We start from the raw sequence: 22,663 nt of genomic DNA, 5'->3' as shown, positions 1-22,663 counted from the left end.
TACCTCATATTAATTTGGTGTGAAAGATCCCTTTAAGTTTGTCAAGTTTTAATGAGAGCTTCAAGAATGGAGGGGGCAAGCAGATTTTATAGCAAATTCCAGAATTTTACACTGCGTATAAAATTCAACTCCACTTTAAAGAAATTGCTACTCAGGGTAACCAAAATATGGTTATTTGGCAAGACGCAATTCAGTCTCTACTCGTTAGTGAAGTAATGTCTTGACTACCCATAACCATAATCTGATAATCCTTTTGTGATATACAAAATGCTTTTTAACTGCTAATCACATGGTAATCTCAGGAATAAAACTTACTAAGACTGAAGGCAATTTTAAAATAATGATGGCTAAATCAGGTGAGTTTGATAGTGTAGGGCCATCAGGTTGATTAGTAATTGAGAGCTGAAAGCAGCTCTGCCAAAAAGGCCTCAAGAAGTAGAGTCCTAAATTATGTAGTTTGTTTTATACTTACAACATGGAATGACTTTTTTAATGTCACCTAGAAACAAGTTGCTGACATATACAGAAAATTCTGGAAAACGGAAGAGTCCTCTAGTTAAAAACAAAACCAAAACAAATGGAAGGACAATCTGATTTTAAAATGTCTTTATTAAACAACAGGTTGTTTTATTCCTCTTTGCTCTCTTCCTCACTGGTTTTCGGGACAGAGTTCACCGGATCCTGTCAATTAAAGGAAACAATTACTCCAAAAGACCTAAGAATCACATATCAAGGTCTCAAATATTTATCAGCATCAACCAAGTAAACTTCCTAACAGCAAAGTAACATTAATCAAGGAATGTGGTAGTAATAGTATTTAATGATCTTTAGATAACTAAGGATTAAAGAAGCAGAAATGATTTTAATATCAGACTCACCCAATGAGTTTATTAAATTTTACTTCCATTTTCTACAAGAACTTTCTTACAAGGCAGATCTCTAACATTCAAGACACTCCATTAATTGGCACCCTCTTTCTAGGTATAAGATATAGCCTCAATTCTTCCATTTTTGTTAATTTCAAACTGATTATGACAGCCCTTTATACCTAAGTGATACCTTGAACGAATGCAATTTCTGTAAGATGAAGGGACAGTAAGGTACCATCTACAAGTCACCTTTTTGTAAAAAAGTTTTATTGGAACACAGTCAAGTCCATCTGTCTACGACTGCTTTCCAGCTAGAACAGCAGAGTTGTTGCCAACCCTTCTAGATCATCATCTGTATTTATTTTTTCTTCCATCTATTCTCAACTATAGGTAATCCCACCATTTAACTATCTGATGAAAAACAGGGAACTTCAAATCTTCTGAACCTTCTTCTACATGGTCTTATGGACCCAGAGATGAATACAGATATATATTTTTATTTAAAACTTAAGTCCTGTTTTTGTGAGGCTTTAGCCAAACAGACAAGGTCTACCACACCTCAGAAGGCTGTAAAAATGTTTAAATATTTAAGCGTGTGCTATAAAAACATATTTCCTGTAAGAAAGTTTTAACGTAGAATAAATTGAGATATCCACACAAGTAGTTATTTTTATACCACCCGAGAGTCCTCCTGAAGGCAGTTTACAGAGTAAGAATCACTCAACTCACCTAGATATTTCATCAGTCTAACAAGTTGTAGCTTTCCTTCTTGATCAGCTCATGCTGTGTGATGTCTTGAGAACAAATATCTTATCCACCTATCATTAAAATATTAACTGTGTTAAAATAACATATTCAGTATATATTACATTTTTACTAACATGTACATTTTATTCTGACATCAACAGGTTGAATGAACCTGTTGAAAACAGGTTTTCCCTCCTACCAATGACTAGACAACTGTTCCTCACAATTTATTATGTAAAAAGGGATGGGATTTTGAATTGGTCCAAAGTTCATTTTAAGAGTACTGAAAATACATGTCTCCACTAATTCAAGCCTTCTTTTCTGATCTAAATCTTTCATCTTTTTCTTCTACTGTTTGACATCTTTGTAATAATCTGTAATAATTGGGATTTGTAATAATCCCAATCTTTTCTCTTTCCAACTCACATACACCCACACGCATGCACACACATTAAAAAAAAATAAATAAGGGTATTATCTTAGGAGAGGCGAACATCTTAAAAAAGAGTCAAACAGTTTTCACCCCACATAGCTAAATCAAATTATTTAACCATTAAATAGAAGTCAAACCCAAAATCCTCTACAGGTTAAACCTTCCAAGGAAACTTACTTCAACGGAATGAACACTCCAATATCAGCCAACATCAATCATTCTTACCTAAAGAATAATAAGAAAAAGTTAATATAAAAGACAAGGGCATAAAGATTTGAAAATGCTAGTTAATTTCAAAATTTAAAGAGTAAATTCCAGAGACAAAGATTGGGGGCAAGTTACAGCATAAAAAATAGGAAGAGACTTCATGGGGGGAAAAAATCTAAAATCATTCTGACGTAAGGTAGCAGTAGACACCTGAGTTCGAATGAGAATTGTATCCTCTTTAAAATACAAAAGCCTAACTGCATTTTCACCAGTCTGACCACAATGAAGTTTGACTGCAATCCAAAATATACTATCCCTTATGTGAAGGTATGTGACAACGTTTACCTTACCAAATGAGTTTTAACATCGGCTCTTTTCATATAAAAGCACGTACCCTGCTCCCCACCAAGCATGTCTTCCATTCTCAGGTGGACTGACCACCTTCAGCAGGAGTCCACCAAGAGAGCCCTCCCCCTTCCACAGTACACAACAATGCAGTTGTTATCCTGCAATCCTATATATTTGCCTCATTCTTTCCCTCTTAAGTCCTCACTGAGTTTTAAGTTAGGGCAGGGAAGCTATGCCTTATCGGGACAGCAAGGAACCTGAGTTTTTCTGAGGGAGAAGACATTCACCTTCACTATATATGCCTGGCAGGGCCACAGTGCACAAAAACCAGAAAGATCAGCCTTAATTCAAATTCCAGGTTTTTCTTCCTCCCTGATTATCAGCAACTGCCAAGGGTATATGAAATAGTTCCCTGTTGCACATGTACCATCCATAAGGGATACTATATCGTTTTGCATTCTTCCTCCATTCTCCAGATTATCCTATGCTGCATCCAGCCCCTTTTTCACCCTCCAAATAAATCTTTTCAGCACTGGTGTTCAAAAGCAACATTTTTATGTTTGATGGTTTACCAACTGTGAGCTTTCCACAGTTGAGACTTAAAAATTGCCAATCATTATCTAGCAGCAATGACAGATGATTGGGAGCAGCCAAATCCTCTGAATTCTTTCCCTAATAGGCAGCCATTTGAGAACTGCACTAGCTGACAGAGCACTGAAACATTATCAGCTAAAGCCAAAACCAAATAAAGGCCCAGAACAAACATCCTGGCTCTCTAAAACCTGTCCAAAATCATTAAGGGAAAGGCAGTAAATGCAGGACTGTGTATCATGTCACTGCAGCTGACAATGATTAACAATAGGAAACATGCAACCCCCATTAAGGTTAAAAGTCCAAAACTAGTCACACGCATCTCTTTATTGGGGAAAAGTGAAACTATTATGCATTCTTTGCAGGTTTTGCAACCTTATGTGAAGAGCACCCATTGCATTTCTTTCATCTTTCATAAAGCACCGGTACCTGTTCCAAGGGCCTAACAGTACGAAAATGCATTCTGGCATCACACCTCTGAACTTCCGACCATTCTCATTAAAAATAATTTTGGTTTGTAACAAGAAAAGACTATGAAATACAATGCGAGCACCTCGGTATATAGAGTTATTACTGAAACCCATTTATCCCCAGCTTTTTGACTGAGTGATTTTTTTTAAGACCCTCTGCACTAAGATTCACAAATTACAGCTACATACAAATCAAAACTAGTAAGAATTGACTAAAGTCACAGGTTTCTCATCGAAAGTGCAAAAGCCTATTCATCGAGATAAGCAGAATGAAGCAAAATTACCCCCCCCCACCCCAATGATGTCCATATATTGTAACAAGTACATTCTCCCAAAATTGTTATTGACTGTTAAGAGACAAACCTGCGCTTTTATTTCTAAACAATCACTGAACCACGGTAGCAAGTGCTGGCCACCGACTTAATGGATTATGCCACAGGAAAACCCCATCAGGGATGCATGCCAATTTAGTGACACTCTTGTCACTAATACTGAGCATTATGTTTGATGTGCACTGTATTACTAATATAGAGAGCTAAACTAGTCACCATTTGCTCTTTCATCTAGCAGGAGAGTCAAGTCATTTGGTTGAATGGACTACGTATTAAAGTACAAATTTGTCCCCACCTTGTGAATCGCTTGCCAAAGAACAAGCCATTTGTCTTGATACAATGAAAGAAAATTCTCATAGTCATGAAGAGTTTTACCAACATTTATGCAAAATAAACCAAACTTTCCAGTTACAGAGCAGAAAACATTATACACGAAAGCTGTTTCTCATGCATGCTAGCTAAAAACCAGTTCATAGACCAAAGTTCAGTTGAATTGAGGTCTGGAACAACAGTCGATGCAAAGCTTAAATCCTAAGCAACAAAGGAAGGTGCTTTTGAAGACTTACTGTTTTGGTAGTCGAACAGTATGAATTGTAACATCACATCCCTAAAGCTAAGGGAACCAAATTCAAAAAGCTACTCTGAACATTTGCAGTTATCCTACAGAATACGACGAAGTCTTATGATTGGGAAATGATTCCCAACATGTATTCAATAGGCAAGTCAACATGCCACACCACTTTCCCCCAGGTTTAGAGTATAAACATATTTAGACAAATCACAGAACTTGAACTATTCATGTTAGATTCCCATCTATGCCCCAAGTTAGTAACAGAGGTGTTCCGATGGAGCCCATTTAAAAAAATTTTTAAATCACATTACAAAAAAAACTGTACTTTTAGTCTTAATTCACTCAACCTGCAGAGTAATTACCAAGATTACACTCAAACTGATATTGCTGACCTATGAGCAGGTCAGTTTGCTACAACAGAAACTAATTATCACATGCTATACAGTCTGTGTCAAGATGCTTAAAAAGCACTCTTACTTCCGAAGTATGGTATGGTCCCCTCCCCCACACCACTGATGTGTTTCATGTTATCTTCAGTTACAATGCAACTAAAAACCACACAACTGAATCAGATATACCAAATAATCAAGTTTGCACTTTTTATCTGAGAACTGCAACAGCACTGAATTCTGCCTGACAAATTACAGCTCTAAACCCAAACCCACGCAGTTTTGATATAAGCTAGCTTTATCATACAGGTGTTAGGTGCTGCACTGTAATTTCATTGTCAGAAGTATGATGTCAGAATGCCCACGGAATAAAAGTACATAGCAAGTCACCAAGTTAGATTATATTGCTTGTTACCTACCTGTATGCAGTCGGCAATGAGAATCTCGGAGCAAGCAGGAATACTACATCCGGGTCCTAATGTCCATTGCCATTTGCGGTACTACGTTCCTCACAGTTACGCACTGCAGAAATGCTGGCTAAATGCAGTTATGTAGCAGGCGACTACTTTAATAGTGCATAATTGCAGTCCAAGAACACCAGAAAATATTCCGCCACAACTTAGTGGCTTGCCCAAGAAAAGCCAAGTCTCTAAATTTTTATCTGCCATAATATGCCACTTATAAAAATTGCACAGGCGTAACATTACAATTTCCCAAATTATTATGTTTATATTAGTGGTATAATACATCTAATAAAGAGTGGTGGGGCTTATAGTATTTCTTAGAAGTTTACCTAAGCAAAGAGGATTATGGTTTCACTAAACGTTGAGCCAATGGGTTAAGTTTCTAAAACACCTATTAAATACACTGGGATCTCTTAGAGAATGCAGTTTTTAAAGATTAGGAATTATAAGAGGAGTAATAAGTTTAAAAACAATCAGTGTTCCTCTTAAAACAAAATTATGAGAGAAAGTGGAGGAGGAAACGGGGGCAGGTGGTTTCTTTAAATGAGAAAAATGGCTAAAATACTTCAAAAGTACTACTTTCCCTTTCCCACCCCCAAGTTTCATAAATCAGCTTTTAGGAATCTACTTTTAAAGATGATTCAAATTCCCATTAGGCTAAAAACTATCATATACATTCCAAGACTTGTTGAAAGTCTATTTGAGTAGCTTACGACCCTTGGTACGCTGCTGTTTCAGTGATTAAAGTCAAAACTTAGTTGAAACTAAGCAACATTACTTGCTAAACAACGTTTAGCAATTCTACACAATAAGGCTATCAAAACCACAACTTTCAGGAGATTATCCATTAGCATCCTTCACCACTCTTCAAAGGTACAGTACTACCAAAAGCTTATTTTAGGGGTCTGTGCCAGCATCCCTTATAAAGAAAGGCATGTAATCTGAAAAATAAACTGAAACATTAATTTTATAGGCAGATTTTTCCATTTCCCCACCAGCCCCCGCCCACACATTCAAGTTCACCCTCTGTGGGTGTCCCATGAACACCCCTTATTTTCTTATCATTAGTGGAGTCCCTACCATACAATTCAATCAAATTGTAATGGACTCCTTTCAAATCAAGACCCTTGTTTCCGGTACAGAAAATCTCATACATTATCACCAATTAATAACTTGACTTGGGACAAAACTTCCTCATTGATATAATTCTGGTAGAACTACTCATTTCCAAGTGTCTTGGTGAACAGAAATAATGAACATTTTCTAATGAGATTCTCTCCCTTAATTAGTACACCAGGTACCTGTCAGTCACACAACCAGAATTCGGTGGCATGCCTTTATACTCCACTAGTGTTTTACTTTTAGTATTAACAGGTTTCCTATGCACGAGTGCTCAATTGTTTCAACAACAGGTTTCCCTTTGTACTCAGGCACAATACTAAGCCTTCAGTATTTAAACAAAGATTTGGTTTAGAATTTTACTTTTGCCAATTAACACCAACAGAGGTGAAAAGGAGGAAGACACATTCCATAGTAAGAGTTCTATAATGTACAAATTTGAATGGAAACATAACTAAGAACAAAGCCAAACCATTCAGTTACCTTACCTACTACTTTTAGGAAGTTATTCCTCTGCTAACAATATAAACATGGGAAAGCAGGTTCCCATTGTACTAACAGACAACAGTAACGATCTATTTTATTAACAAGTCAAAATGTCTCTAATGAAAGGAGATTCAATGAAGTTGACAATAAACTGACAACACCATCGAAAAGCTCCAAAGCTTTATGGTGGGAGGAAAGGATATTTGTACTGTGTAGCACGAGCAACTCTCCAGATTTAGTGCTACATCAAAAGGAAACTATGGAAAAACACGTTAAAAATATTTCACAGTAAGTATAGTTCTCTGCAACCCTATTTGTTATTAAGTCACTACCAGCTCTTAGAAAAGAAAATAAGTTTTTTTTATAGTCCTACAGATTTTTGCCCAACAGAAGTACCACAAGGAGATGTAAAAGTTAGAGTACAAATGTATACATAGCCAAACCTACTTTATGATGACTATACCTTACTTTCGAGTTTAATTATTCAGACTAAACCCCATCTTTATAAATCACTTGAAGTAATACATGAAAAGACTTCATGTTTAACAATCTTTAATTCAGATGTGAATGTTCAATACAAGCCGTTCGTAGGGCTTGGGACTCGTTCTTTAAAAAACAAGAATGGAGGAATGCAACAAAATGATCTTTCCACTTGTTCTTCAGAAACTTTCAAGGAAAGGATAGATCATAGGGCCGTAAAAGATCCATTTAAGTCATACCCACTTTCTCCCCCTACCAACAGTCTTACACCCATTCCATAATCTTAATACACATTCCTGAATGAAGATTTACAGTTCAGCTTTGCTTACATAGCCATTTGAAAATACTAGCACCGGCTTGCTTCCTATAATGCCAAACAAATCAAATCATGAAACTATTCAATATGCATTTCTTCTTTTTAAAACAAGGGGGTACTTAAATGTAGAAAGCAATACTTAGCCTACAAATACATTTCCCAGAAATGGCATATGCCACTCAAAGGCCTAGACACTCTTATGCTTTCCAAGTGGAACACCTAGCCTAATGTGCATAGAAGCATGAATGGCAAAGTTGAAGATCAAAATCTTAACTATTTTTTCTATTTATTTGAAGCACAGTAAAAAAAAAAAATTGGTACACTTTGGAAATCAGTGGCACAAGGTACACTGCCATAAATTGAGGGACATTATACAGTTAAAAAAAAAAAAAAGGAAAAAAAGGAAAAAAAGGAAAAAAAAATTCCCCTGTTTCAAACACTGCATTACATAATTTTACCTGCCCAAACAGACCATTTACAAATATTAGGTCAATAAACTGCTAACATCCATAAAAAGGTAGCTTTCTTACTAAAATGCAAGAATTTAAAAGATTGCTATCTAAACAAGAAAAGACAAAAACAAACTGGAATGAAAGCCTAGATATCACATCTAAAATCGGGGTTTCTTGTTTGGGCCTTCATACTCTTCTCTCCCTCTACCATATCCTGCCGGAGTTCCAGGCCCCATTCCTCTAGGACCCTGTCCACCCACAGGTCCCGCACCTCCCTGCCCAAAGCGCTCAGTACGCTATTGGAACAGTTAAGTAACAGTTCATTATATGTAGTTGATGTCCATGTGTGTTAAGTAAATATTTTAGAAGGTTCCGTAGTCAACGTTCGTCGATACAATCACCAATGAGTCGATCCACAGGTACCGGGAACATAGAAAGGAAAAAAGGGTAATTTGAAAATTAGTTTACGATAATACATGCCTTGTGGTATGTTCCCACTTGAGCCATTCTCATACACCTGTTTCAAAGAATAGATCTTCCCTGTAGTGCTAAAAAATTTAAGAATTAGTGCAGATGTGAAAACCCATTCCAAAATGAGTTTTAAGAAATTTCACATCAGATTAACCCACTGAAAAGCTTACACACTTCTCACTTTCAAGGTCTGAACAGGAAATTTAATTTCCAAGTAAGCCTAACAAGCCCAACCAGACAGATTCAATTCACTCAATGAAGTGACAAAGACCTACTCACCAGTTAGTGGTATGTGCTGCATAAGAAACCTTGTGCTTTTCAAGATCTTAAGACACATCTGCTAAGTTGCAGAAACCTTAAAAGGTTCAAAGTTTTAATAAAATGCTACCAGACTACAAAAAGAAAAAGAATAAAAGACTAATAGATTTAGTCACTTAACCGGCACAGTAACTTGATTTAAAAGTGTGTTGCCATATTCTCACAGGTATACCACCTTCAGAGCCATCACTGTATAACCAGAGACAATTATGTTCACAGTACTGTTCTCTACAATTGCAAATTGACTGTATATACAGCCCACCCTCATAACAGCCCAACTTTCCCCTTAGGTCTGTAAAAAGTCCACTGACAGTTATGATTCCGTGTTTTGGGTGTCTCCCAAACAGCATTAACACCAAGCTTAAGTGACTGCAATAAAGCAGGACTTCATTATTCCACCTAGTTTTAGGTACTTCTAGTCCTAGAAACCTATGTTCCCAAACAGAAAAACCCTACAGATATGCAAAAGCACAGCAGCCTGAACTATCTTTCAAATTCTATTTAAAACAGACCAGTTATTCTGAGTATTGCTAGGAAAAAAACAAAACAAAACCCGAAAACCAGAACAAAAACCCCCCAGAAACTAAAACGGCATCAGGGTTTAACTGTTACCATAAATGATTTCAACATGCTTCCTACAAAATACTACAGGGTTACTATAAAAATACTAAATCCTAATCCTTCAAACTATTTCAAAATCCTAAAATTCTTAGGTTTTCAGCGCGTTGTATTGTATGTTTTATCTCAAAAAGGTAAAGAGGAAATTTGGGGGTTTTACAATTATGTTATTACAGTATCTTAGAACCCAGGAGCTACATGTCACATGGACTACAGAATCTTAACTGTGGGAACATCATGTCAAATTACAGTTACAAATCTGATACATACCTACACCTGCCTATTAAGAAGGATATAAACCAAAATGTTACCCACATTATTTTTAAAATTCAATTTGAAGAAAGCTAACAGCACTACGTTTAACCCAACCAGCTACTTATGATTCTAATTCTCAAAAGCCTTAAGTAGAGTTTAAATAGATGAGGCCCCATTCTAAATCCTTATGTTCTTATTTGTAAAATGAATCTAGTGAGCTATATGCTGCAGCTTCCCTCCTTTGCCAAAAGCCTGTAGGTGAACTAATCAGATTCAATTCAGTTGTGACAATGTACTTTTCTCCAAACCCACCTCTACAGCCAATACTCAGTTCTTCTAAGGATTGTAAAGTCCTAATACAGCCACTCAGACCAACTCACTTGGTTGTTCTAAAGTATCCTGACAGACTATCTGTACAGCTAAAATATGACAGCATCAAGAAGGTTCAGATCAAATGCACACAACTAGTATGCTTAAAATTATCATTGACTTTTGCTACCCTGTAGCAAAACAGAGATGTCAGTTTATTTTAGAAGGTACACCTATAGACAGGCCCAACAGGTGGGAAACGACGAGTCCGAAGACTAAACAATTCCTTTTTCATGGGTAGAAGTCACACCAAATATAGGTCAAAGTCCTACACATTGCTAAAACATGCCTAAAGCTACAAACAAGTCTGATTCACACTTTTGGCAAATACCAGCTTAACGAATGACAGCTTGCCATTTGATTACTCTCACGTGGATGTAGAATAATGTTACATTATCTAACATTTAGAATTTGGATTTGCCATGAGCTATAGTGCAAAAGTACACAAGCAATATAATGGAAAGCACCTAAGTCTACTTATTGCCAAAGATAATTCCAACATACTACTAAAAGCATTGACTTTTTGTTGGCAACCTTATCTGTTTAGGTTACCACATTGAGTTCTTCTATGTTGCCAAAGTACTCCTCAATACTACGATTTACATGATAGGGGAACTAAAAGAGGTCCAGTCGCCTACTTAAAAACAGAAACAAAAAAACACACACACGTAAGTTGTGAAAACGAGAATTTCCTTTTGAACTATGTCCCACAGGATACATTACCATGTCGCTTCCCATCATGGAACCACTCATTGTTGCCGGTGGAACTCCAGGATTAGCTTCATAACCTATGCCACCACCACCACCTAGAGGTGGAAATTTCTGGCCTCCTGAACCATAGGGATCTAGGAAACAAAAATGCTGGTTACAACTCAACCAGAATACTGCTCTTCAGTGGTATTACTAATTTAATTTTCATTCTTACCTCCCATGTTCATTGCTCCTCCACCGCCCATTCTCATGTCTCTTTCTCTCTGAAAGAAAAAAAACCCGTTCATACACCTGTACTAAATCCATACCAAGCATTCTTGAATACAAAAGAATTTCCAAAGTTTAAAAAAAAAATTGTTTTTCAACTTAAGGGAAAACAATAAGGTAATTTTAAAAATCAGTAATCTGAAACCAGGTGAGACTCCATTATCAAAAGACCTATAAAGCAAGCTTCTTCCCAACCAATGAAATTTTTTGGCCCACCCAAGGAAAAGATAAAACTCAAAGGAAAAGGCATATCAATCATAATACACCACCTGGGTTAAAAAGAGAAAAAATGGCAGAATAGCTATAATATGAAAGGTTATATTTAACTGAATAAAATTTCATCCTAGATGTCTACAAACTTTGTAGAAAACTCCAATTACACTGCAAAAGAAGTTTACTTACCGGATCCATGTAGCCCATCCGGCTATAACTTTCCTCTCTTTGGCGTCTCATTTGTTCTTCCATCTCACGTTGACGAATCATCATCTCTTCTTCCCTCCTACGTCGTTCCTCCTCTTGCCTAGAAACATTCATCAAACATAAAAACTAAAGTTTTATCCACATTTTAAAAATTCAATTTGAAAAAAACTAGTGGTTTGCTTAAGAGCATTACAAAGTCTAGGTTAGAGCAAATACACACAAAGGCTGGGACAGTGACTAAGAAGAGCCCTAAAGGTATTTCAGCAAAGTAAGTGAGCCTTATAACAAAAATCTTACACTCTATTTCAATTTAAGCATTAAACCAAAGCTGCCACAGTATTTAACACCTCTGTATTTCATCTGACTCACCTGCAAAATTTAGGTACACTTAATGCAGAAGCAAAGACTTAATTTAACAAGATTTTACCTCAACTGCATCTCTTTACGTTTCTGCATTTCTTGATTGTGAAGTTCTTCCATGCGTCTTAATTCTTCCTGGCGTCTCATCAGATCTGAACATTGGAAAATTTTGTCATACATTCACATTAGTGAAATTCTAGTAAGTTCAAAAGGCAAACGACCCTAATGGTAATATTTCAGAGAGTCCTTTACCTTGACGCAAAAGATTCGCCTGATGCTCATGATAGGCATCTTCCATTTCACTTTCCAATTTGTCCTTTGCATCTTTCATGTTTTTTTCAACTTGTTCCCGCTGCTGTTTTTCCATTTCATCCAGGGACTTCCACCTCTGAGAATACTCATACTCAAATGTGCCATGCTGGGCAAAACGAGGAGGGGTTTCTCTCTCCCTGACAATATTTAAATATGAACCAATTTATAGATGCACACAAGAAATATATCTGATTTCCCCTAAAAACAATGGTCACTTCACTGGCCTGTTACTGCTAAGAAATACTGAAAGGTACAGATCACCTTGATTCTTAATAAGGTATTTTTACAGCAAAAACAATACATGTTCCAGAAAGACATAGTCAACAGTAACATGGGCACTGAAGATAAATCCTACCTTCCTCACTTTCTATTTCCCTAGCCAAATTCTGATTCAAGAAATATTTTTTCAACCCTTAAAAATGAGGATACCGGGCTTCCCTGGTGGCACACTGGTTAAGAACCCGCCTGCTAACGCAGGGGAAATAGGTTCAAGCCCTGGTCCGGGAAGATCCCACATGCCGCGGAGCAACTAAGCCCGTGCACCTCAACTACTGAGCCTGCGCTCTAGCACCCGTGAGCCACAACTACTGAGCCCGTGTGCCACAACTACTGAAGCCTGTGCACCTAGAGCCTCTGCTCCACAACAGGAGAAGCCACCACAATGAGAAGCCCACGCACCGCAACAAAGAGCAGCCCCCACTCGCCGCAACTGGAGAAAACCTGCGTGCAGCAACGAAGACCCAACGCAGACAAAAATAAATTAATTAAAAAAAAAAAAGAGGATCCTTACAACACATCCTAACAACCATTAAGAACAAAACAAGAATGCATGTGAAATATACCTACCTCAGAAACAACACTAGGTATTTGAGTAACTGCTTCAAAACCTCTAGCTTTCTGAGCCTGAGGTTTTCATTATGCCCATCCATTTCAAAGAACTTTGCATATTTTAAGCAAAATTGAAAAATTACTCTAGCAAGTTCTCATTTACACTTAAATTAAGAACTGCCCAAAAGTTCAACAGATCTTACTTTTGATACATTGGATTCTTCTGTGCAAGTTTTTCAGGAAGACCATCTTCATCATCTAACTGTTCAAGGGGTTCCACAATGACTGGACGAGGAGTTCTAACAACAAAAATGGTTCCATCTTAATTTTGTTCCAGTTTCATTGCATTTTCTTCATACAAGTTAATAAATAAAAGTTATTCGAATAAACATAAAAACTTACGTTGTTAGTAAGAAAACACCTTCACTGCATCTTTCAAATGCTTTTCTTGCTGCTGGTTTAGAAGCAAATTCAACAATGCCTTTCCCTGTAGATCTTCCACGATCATCCACAATTACAACAGCCCTTTCAATAGGACCAAACTGACTAAAGGCTTCTTCCAACAGTTCATTGGAAACATAAGGTGAAAGATTTCGAACAGAAAGGGCAGCAGCATGTGTGGCAAATCGAACCCGAAGCTGTCTACCTCTCATGGGTGTATCATCAAGTTCAGCTTTAGCAATTTCAGCTAATGCTCTAGATTCCTGAAAGCATCAAGACATACAGTCACGTTAATGACCTCGAAACTGGCTACTGCCCACCCTAAAATTGCCATAAGCCTAACTCCCGATCCTATTCTTCTGACAGCTCTCAGCTCAACTATCTCCAGACAGCCCACCCTGACACCATTCAGGGGAGGGAGGTAAATACCTTACCCACCCACTCCCTTCCTTTCTTAGATACCAACAATTATGCACTGTACAACAGCTGCAACTTTTGTGTGAGTGATGAAAAATTTAAAAACTAATTTATTCTTGCTGGTTTAAAAAACACTATGTTTGTTGTAGGAAAAAAAGACCCTTTTAATTCCACCAAAAAAAACACAAACAAACAAAAACAAAAAAACTCACAAGCTTAATAAATCCAAATCCTTTGCCTTTGTTGATAAAAACTTCTCCTGGTTCTCCATATTTAGCAAATAATCTTTTGAATTCATCCTCCGTGATATCAGCAGGTAGATTACCAACAAACAACCGACAACGCTGCGTGTAAGTTTTCTCTCCAGGCCTCCTCAAGAGAGACAAGTTGGCTTTAAACCCCTAGTGAAAAAGGAAAGGAATTTTCAGATACCAGTTACCTCTGCAAATAGGAAGACCCAATAATAATTTTCGTTTTTCCCAAACTGGGTATGTTACAGTCAAGTTGCTCTCCTGTTCCATTTAAAGTCAAAGATGCTACTACATTTACGGGATTTCCAATGTAATTAGTCCGAACATCAAAGACCCTAAACCATCCAGAACAGTCTCGAGAACAGCCACAAACCTCTCTATAGAGTAGACTCTATATCAGGAACCTCGTCAGCGGTTTATGCTAAATGTCAAAATCAAAATCATAGTGGGCAAAAGTTAAAATGGTGGTGGGATATTAAACAAAGAAAACGACCAAAATTCCGTTGTCGACAAGCCCTGGGCCTGCGCGTGTAAGACCAGGACTACCTCGATCTCTCCAATCCTCCACCCTATTCTGGCTCCCAGGATCCACTAGCTTTAACAAGGCCCACCATAGCTTCTCAGCGCCTCCTTCCGTCAGTTCTCCGCCAGCCGGGAGGCCTAACCCGGGGTGGGGGGGGACAGCTGGCAGACCCGAGCCGTCCGCCCCTCACTGCAGCAGCCGGCCCCGCCCCCCCACCCCCGGGCGCAGGCGCCCTTTCCGGTCTCCAACAAAATGGAGGGCGGAAGGGGGGGGCCGCCGCCATCTTAGGGAAACCGACCCGTAGCGCAGGGAGACACTCACCTCGGAGTCAGAGATCTTCTCCTCACTGCGGCCCCCGGGCCCGCCGGGTGGCGGCCCTTGGTGGTGCTGCTGGTGGTAGGGCGGGTGGTGTTGCCGGCCCCCGCGGGGCTCCCCGCCGCCTCGGTGCGGCGGCTTGGGGTGGCCGCCAGGAGTGCTTAGGCCCGGGCCGCCGCCGGGCTTCGGCCCGCCTGGCATTTTGCCGCCTTTGGGGCCGCCGGCTCCTGGGCCCTGCTTAGGGCCGGGGCCCGGGACCCCCGCGGGTGGAGGCGGCGGGCCGCCAGCCTGAGGGGGGGTGGTGGGGACCCCGCTGCTCGGCGGCGCGGGCGGGGGCACCCCGGGGGGCGCCGAGGTGACAGCGGGCGGCGGGGTCGGGGTGGGGCCTGGCCCCGTGGGGGCCCCCGAAGTCGGGGGTGTGGCGGGCGGCGCCGAGCCGGAGGCCGGGGGAGCGCTGCCTACTCCGGGAGCAGGGCCGGGTCCCTGAGGGACGGCAGGCTTAGATGAGTCCTGTGGCGGCGGCGGCGGCTGATGCGGCGGCTGCGGATGCGGCGGCTGGTGCGGCGGCGGCTGAAGCGGCGGCGGCTGCTGTGGTGGCGGCTGCTGCGGCGGTGGCTGCTGCTGTTGCTGGTGCGGAGGCGGTGGCGGGATCGGAGGCTTGGGGCCGCCCTGGCCCGGGCCGGGCCCCAAAGGTCCGCGGTTCTGATTGAGGCCCATGCCGGGTGGCGGGGAGCGGAAATCGTGGAGGCCGCCGCGGCCGCCTCCCCCTCCGCGTCGGTGGAAACCGCCACCGCCACCGCCCCGACTTCGGAACCGGTCCCGAGACATGTCTGTGATCAAGGGGCGGTCGAGGCAGAAGCGAAGAAGACGTTCGGGGAACGTGGAGGCCACCTTGCTTCGCACAAGATGGCGGATGACACAGGCGGCGCGCCGCCTTTGTCCTCTTCTTATATAGGCCGGCTGGCACGGCCCCGCCTACTTCTCGATCTGTAGCTCCAAAAGCCAGTTGCAAGTACTGTACTTGATGACGCTAAGTTACGAGAAACTAATCTTTCCTATTGGCTCCCGATGAGAGGCGGGAGGCGTGGAGTGGTTGAAGTTTCCAGTCGGCCAATGAGCGGAAAAGGAGTTGGCTGTAGGCCACAGTGATTTGCTGGGAGATATTTGAATGGGTTCTCCAGAGCAATTTTCCCGTGAAAGCAAATAGCCAGGGCCCTATCAGCAGCTCCTAGGGAGAGATGTTAGAAGGCTCCTTCCTTTCTTGATTGCTCTTAGGAGCAGCCTGCTGGTATCCTTCCCCAGAAAGAACAGCAGTCTCTGGTTCAAAAGCATAAATGAAGTGCCTGCTATCTCTTCCACCTCGTGCTGGGCCAATAAAATTAGAGAAATAAAATCTTAACCGATTTCACACACACCATCTTACTGATTTTATTTTGGAACCTCATTGGAGTACTGGTTTGGTCTAGCAGTATAAATGGCTCAATAAGCTTCAGTGCCCTCTTTGTTAAAAGAGAAAGGCCTTGATTTTGTGTGTGTGTATATAGACTAGTAATTTACAAACACGAATCACAGAAAGAATTTAACATTTTTCTTAATTCTGCTACCTCAAAACACTTTATGAACAGATTAAGATACTTTAAAACTACAATATTAAAATATCTAGAATTGGGAGATTGGGATTGACATATATACACTAATATGTATAAAATGGATAACTAATAAGAACCTGCTGAATAAAAAAATAAATAAAATTCAAAAATATATATATATGGGGCTTCCCTGGTGGCGTAGTGGTTAAGAATCCGCCTGCCAATGCAGGGGACACAGGTTCGAGCCCTGGTCCGGGAAGATCCCACATGCCGTGGGGCAGCTAAGCCTCTGTGCCACAACTACTGAGCCCGCGTGCGACTACTGAAGCCTGCCCGCCTAGCGCCTGTGCTCCACAACAAGAGAAGCCACCGCAGTGAGAAGCCCGCACACCACAACAGAGAGTAGACCCCACTCACCACAACTAGAGAAAGCCTGCGCACAGCACCGAAGACCCAACGCAGCCAAAAATAAATAAAATTAATAAATTTATTTTAAATAAATATATATATATATGGAATCAACAAATGGACAGCATCCTTCTTACTTCAAAATCTCCAACTACTTTGAAGTGCATGAGACATTTCCCTTAATACCTCTCCTAGTTAGTGTCATCTATGGACCTTTGGGTGGATCATTCCTCCCTCAGTTAATACTAGCTCATGGCTCACTGTCTTTCTTTCTACTTCTGTACATCATTTAACATCTGTGTGGATGACCACCCAATACTCTGTTAATCCTTTACCTACTCACCTCCAACAATCTTTCCCTCCATCCTATGTCAGCCACCCCACCCACATCATATATAGTTATTCCTGTTTGTTATTGCCAGGAATAACATCCCTAAAAAATCTCTATTTCAAGCATCCCAACTAACATAGTAACTTTGATTCTTTGGCTTCGTCAAAACCTCCAAACCGGGACTCACCTAGCGGTCCAGTGGTTAAGACTCCATGCTCCCACTTTAGGGGGCATGGGTTAGATCCCTGGTGGAGGAATTAAGATCCCACAGGCTGCGTGGCCAAAAGCAAAAAACAACAAACAAAACGCCAAACCATTAAATGTATGACTTTTTCACTCTATCTCACATTTTTATATTCATAACTTGTGTTAACCCAGTTTAGATGTTACGATTGCCACAACTCTTGTTTTTCTCTTTCCCCATATACTCACCTGGTAAAACCCCAATTCTGGTTGGACCAAAGAATTCACCTTCTTTAACAAGGGCTGAGGCTTTCACTTTAAATTTTGACCACGGACCAGAAAAGGGCATTAGACTTTCCCTGGCAATCGTACTGAATTTCTCTAGTAAGTTCACTTTCCCACTTCCAGAGATAGTGTATTTCATGCTTTCTCTGTTCAAACTCCTACACCCTCTTCTCTCACTCTACCATAAATAATGACTTCTCATAGTTCTTTGAGAAAACAAAAATCAGGATCATTCTCATCCAACTAGGAGCTACAAGCCTACTTGCATCTGCACCCATTTCTGACTTCCTGGTACCATGAAAGATGTGTCTCTGCCCCTACCAAAGGGCAAACCCCACCCCCAGTGCTGTGGATCCCACACCACCACCCCCATACCTTCTCAAGGATTTTTCCTTGCTGTACCATCAGTTACTTCTACTGAATCACTTCCGTCTTAAAAATAAACAAACCCTCCCTTTTACCCAGTCATCTCATTTCTTCACTCCTCTTTGCAACAATACTAAAACAAATTGCCCACACTAGAGGTCTCCATATCCTCACCTCTGTTTCCTCTTCAATCCAACTCAATCTGTCCACCCTTCTCTTAAACCTGAGAAGGATACCAATAAGCCACAAGTTGCCAAATCCAATAAACAGTTCTCGATGCTATCTCTTTTTACCTGTTAGCAGCATTCGACATAGGTGGTACTCTGTCTTTCACGAAACACTTTCCTTACTGGCCTCTGTGACACCACACCCTTGTGATTTTTTTCTTGCCTAAGTGTCCTGTCTCCTTTGCTGACTTCTCCATCTTAGGACCCCTAAATGATGAGATATTTCAGAGCTCAGTTCTGGGCCCGCTTTAACAACTAGGTTCTCTTATCTAGTCTCTTCAAGACTTCAAACACCATCTAAATGTTAATAATCTTTTTTTAAAAAGGGGTCTATTTCCCCGACCAGGGATCGAACCCCTGCATTGGGAGCACGAAGTCTTAGCCACTGGACCACCAGGGAAAGCCCTAAATGTTAATAATTTTTACATTTTATTACCATGGTAGGATAGAGCTCTCCTCTGAGCTCCCAACTTATCCAACTACTTATTAGACACCTACATTTGGAGGCCTAGCTGGCATATCAGCTCATGCTCATGATTTTATCAACCTATCCTGTTCCTTCCAGTGTTCCCCAGCATGATAAATAGCATTATATAGTTAACAACAACAAGGATTTATCCTCTGCACGAAATCAAAAAATCAGTTCTACCTCCAACATATATCTTTTTTTTTTTGGCTGTGTTGGGTCTTCATTGCAGTGCACGGGATTCTCATTGCAGTGGCTTCTCTTATTGCAGACCACAGGCTCTAGGTGCATGGGCTTCCGTAGTTGCAGCACGCGGGCTCAGTAGTTGTGACGCACAGGCTTAGTTACTCTGTGGCATGTGGAATCTTCCTGGACCACGGATCGAACCCGTGTCCCCTGCATTGGCAGATGGATTCTTAACCACTGCGCCACCAGGGAAGTCCCTGCTTTCCCAGTCTTATCTCTCTAGTTCTCAGACCCTGTCCACAGGGAGCCCTAATCTTTTCTTAGGATTTATCAAGTTACTTTGTCTGCATGCTTTTTGCCTCAAGCTATTTGGTCTTGCTGTTTGCTCAGCCCAAAGTGCTTTTCCCCCAACTTTCTGCAGTGTTATGGCTTCTTCATTCTTCTATTTCAGCTTGAATGTCACACAGAAAAGCCCTCCCTGCCTCTGTTACACCATCCTATATGTGATGTAATGTATATGAGATCTGTCTTCACAATTTGTAGTATTTATCTTGTTTATTTCTTCACTTGTTTATTGTCTGTCTTCTCTGTTAGGCTGGGATTCTGTCAACTTTTTTTTTTTAATTTATGTATTTGGTTGCACTGGGTCTTAGTTGCGGCAGGCGGCCTCCTTAGTTGTGGCATGCAAACTCTTAATTGCGGCATGCATGTGGGATCTAGTTCCCTGACCAGGGATCGAATCCTGGCCCCTTACATTGGGAGCTCGGAATCTTAACCACTGCGACACCAGGGAAGTCCCTCTGTCAGAGTTCTTTAAGGCTGTACCTTTGGTACCTAACAGACATGAGGACAGTGATGCTTAATAAATATGCTGAATGAATGAAAGAAAACGTAACCGTTTTCAGGCTCTGGTTTCATCTCCAGGGCCTTGTCCCAAGGTCCTTCACTTTTCTCCCACACTCCTTAGGGAAGTTGTGAGGATTATGTGAAGTGTTTTAGGGAAGTTGTGAGGATTATGTGAAGTGTTTAGTATACTTGCTAAGTGCTCAATAAATACTAGCTATTGTTATGAAAAAAATCAGAGGCTCTTGAATGTTATAGCCCAGAAGACAAATTGAGTTCAGTAATGAAAGTCTGGATAGGGCTTTCCTGGTGGCGCAGTGGTTGAGAGTCCGCCTGCCGATGCAGGGGACACGGGTTTGTGCCCCGGTCCGGGAAGATCGCACGTGCTACGGAGCGGCTGGGCCCGTGAGCCATGGCTGCTGGGCCTGCGTGTCCGGAGCCTGTGCTCCGCAACGGGAGAAGCCACAACAGTGAGAGGCCCGTGTACCGCAAGAAAAAAAAAAAGTCTGGATAGTGTATTCTTCTTGAAGAGGCAAGGTTTGTAATGACTTTTATTTTTTTTTATATAAAGCTTATTGAAGTATAGTTGATTTACAATGTTGTATTAATTTCTGGTGTACAACAAAGTCAGTTATATACATATATATATAATATATTCTTTTTCACATTCTTTTGTGGTTTGTCACAGAATATTGAATATAGTTCCCTGTGCTATACAGCAGGACCTTGTTGTTTATCCATCCTATATATAATACTTTGCCTCTGCTAATCCCAAACTCCCATTCCTTCCCTCCCCTACCCACCCCGCCTTGGCAACCACAAGTCTGTTCTCTATATCTGTGAGTCTGTTTTTGTTTCATGGATACGTTGATTTGTACTGTATTTTATTCTTTTTTAAAAATTTTGCTTATTTATTTTTGGCTGTGTTGGGTCTTCATTGCTGTGTATGGGCTTTCTCTAGTTGCAGGGAGCAGGAGCTACTCTTCGTTGTGTTGCACGGGTTTCTTGTTGCGGTGTCTTCTGTTCTTGCAGAGCACGGTCTCTAGGCACTTGGGCTCAGTAGTTGTGGCACGCAGGCTCTAGAGCGCAGGCTCAGTAGCTGTGGTGCACGGGCTTAGTTTCTCCGTGGCATGTGGGATCTTCCTGGACCAGGGCTTGAACCCGCGTCCCCTGCATTGGCAGGCAGATTCTTAACCACTGCACCACCAGGGAAGTCCTGGAATGTCTTAATATTAGGAAAGTGATTAAGATATTAGAGGAAAAGTATTAAGCTAATACATCCCATCAATAAATCAAATAAGAAAAAGCATTTGAATGAGAAAAAGGCATTTGATAAAATTCAACACTCACTGACTTTTGAATTTTTTTAAAATTTGGAACAGGAGGATAATTCTTATAAAAAATCTTTATTATTTTATTGGGTGAAGAAGTGTTCAGATTATACCAGTCACCTCTGGAAGTGGAAATGTGCTTATTTCCTCCATTTCACATAATGGAATAGCTGCCACTTAGTGACCATTTACTTTGTACCAGGCACTCCATTATCTCAAGCTTCAAAACAATGCTATGATCTAGATACTATAATTATTCCCATTTTACAGATGAGGAAACTGGGGTTTACAGAAGCTAAGTAACTTTTCCAGAGTTACACAGCTAATGATAGAGCTGGGATTTGAATCTAGATCTCTCTGACTAAATTTCAGGCTCTTAGCCATTCTGCTCTACCTTTTCCTCTTTCATTCTGGATATTGACTCTTAGGTTCAATTACATGCTTAGTTATTAATTTTAAAAAATTACATGAGTAGTACATTAACTATAAAGGATTCAAGTAATGAATATGTTTCTAGTGTAAAATCCAATCCTCATTCACTCACTCACACCCTATTATTAAAAGTTTAGTGTGTGTACCAGAAGGAAAATTCTTTAGTATGATAAGAAATATCTGCCTCAAATAATAGCCAACATTATAACAATAGCCAAACATTTTTAAAATATTTATTTATTTATTTTGGCTGCACCGGGTCTTAGTTGGGCATGTGGGCTTCTTAGTGGTGGCATGCGAACTCTTAGTTGCAGCATGCATGCAGGATCTAGTTCGCCGACCAGGGATTGAACCTGGACCCCTTGCGTTGGAAGCGCGGAGTCTTACCCATTGGACCACCAGGGAAGTCCCACAATAACCAAAATTAATTGATCATTTACTATATGCTAGATACTGCAGCAAGTACTTTATATTGAATCCTCATTACAATGCTGAGATTGATAGTATTGTTTTACCCATTTTACAGATTGAAAAACCACCACCACTGTAATCCAAGCTATCATGGTAACATGATTTCACACCTAGACCTTTGCAAAAGCTTCCTAAAAATGGTGTCACAGGGCTTCCCTGGTGGCGCAGTGGTTGAGAGTCCGCCTGCCGATGCAGGGGACACGGGTTCGTGCCCTGGTCCGGGAAGATCCCACATGCCGCGGAGTGGCTGGGCCCGTGAGCCATGGCCGCTGAGCCTGCGCGTCCGGAGCCTGTGCTCCGCAACAGGTGGGGCCACAGCAGTGAGAGGCCCGCGTACCACAAAAAAAAAAAAAAAAAAAAAAAATGGTGTCACAATTGCCCTCTTTCTTTCTATT

The 22,663-nt window shown here is 40.8% G+C and overlaps 1 protein-coding gene across 2 annotated transcripts; it reads right to left on the bottom strand.

The window, feature by feature from the left end:
- Window positions 1-590: 590 nt before the first annotated feature.
- Window positions 591-16,057, bottom strand: SFPQ (splicing factor proline and glutamine rich). Of its 2 annotated transcripts, XM_082648978.1 has the most exons (13): window positions 15,157-16,057; window positions 14,274-14,462; window positions 13,606-13,907; window positions 13,407-13,502; window positions 12,316-12,512; window positions 12,131-12,215; window positions 11,686-11,803; window positions 11,231-11,279; window positions 11,029-11,150; window positions 5,377-8,570; window positions 2,227-2,274; window positions 1,599-1,687; window positions 591-681 (listed from the first exon to the last, which is right to left on the bottom strand). In XM_082648978.1, the coding sequence occupies exons 1-10, from the start codon at window positions 15,976-15,978 to the stop codon at window positions 8,433-8,435; spliced, it is 2,118 nt and encodes a 705-aa protein (XP_082505104.1). In that variant the 5' UTR covers window positions 15,979-16,057; the 3' UTR covers window positions 591-681; window positions 1,599-1,687; window positions 2,227-2,274; window positions 5,377-8,432. The 2 variants fall into 2 exon arrangements, with proteins under 2 accessions (XP_082505104.1, XP_082505105.1); XM_082648979.1 differs by lacking the exon at window positions 5,377-8,570.
- Window positions 16,058-22,663: the final 6,606 nt, after the last annotated feature.

This window comes from Grampus griseus, assembly GCF_964374135.1.
Source record: "Grampus griseus genome assembly, chromosome: 1".
NCBI lineage: Eukaryota > Metazoa > Chordata > Mammalia > Artiodactyla > Delphinidae > Grampus > Grampus griseus.
This window is presented reverse-complemented; position numbering and strand designations above follow the sequence as displayed.

What these genes read in the sequence shown, in the direction of transcription:
- SFPQ (XM_082648978.1), bottom strand. Translation starts at nt 15,978, where the DNA reads ATGTCTCGGGACCGGTTCCGAAGTCGGGGCGGTGGCGGTGGCGGTTTC. An exon ending in GGCGAATCTTTTGCGTCAAG is followed by an intron (nt 12,216 to 12,315) that starts GTAAAGGACTCT and finishes TCCAATGTTCAG; the next exon opens with ATCTGATGAGACGCCAGGAA. An exon ending in CGTAAAGAGATGCAGTTGAG is followed by an intron (nt 11,804 to 12,130) that starts GTAAAATCTTGT and finishes GAATGTTTCTAG; the next exon opens with GCAAGAGGAGGAACGACGTA.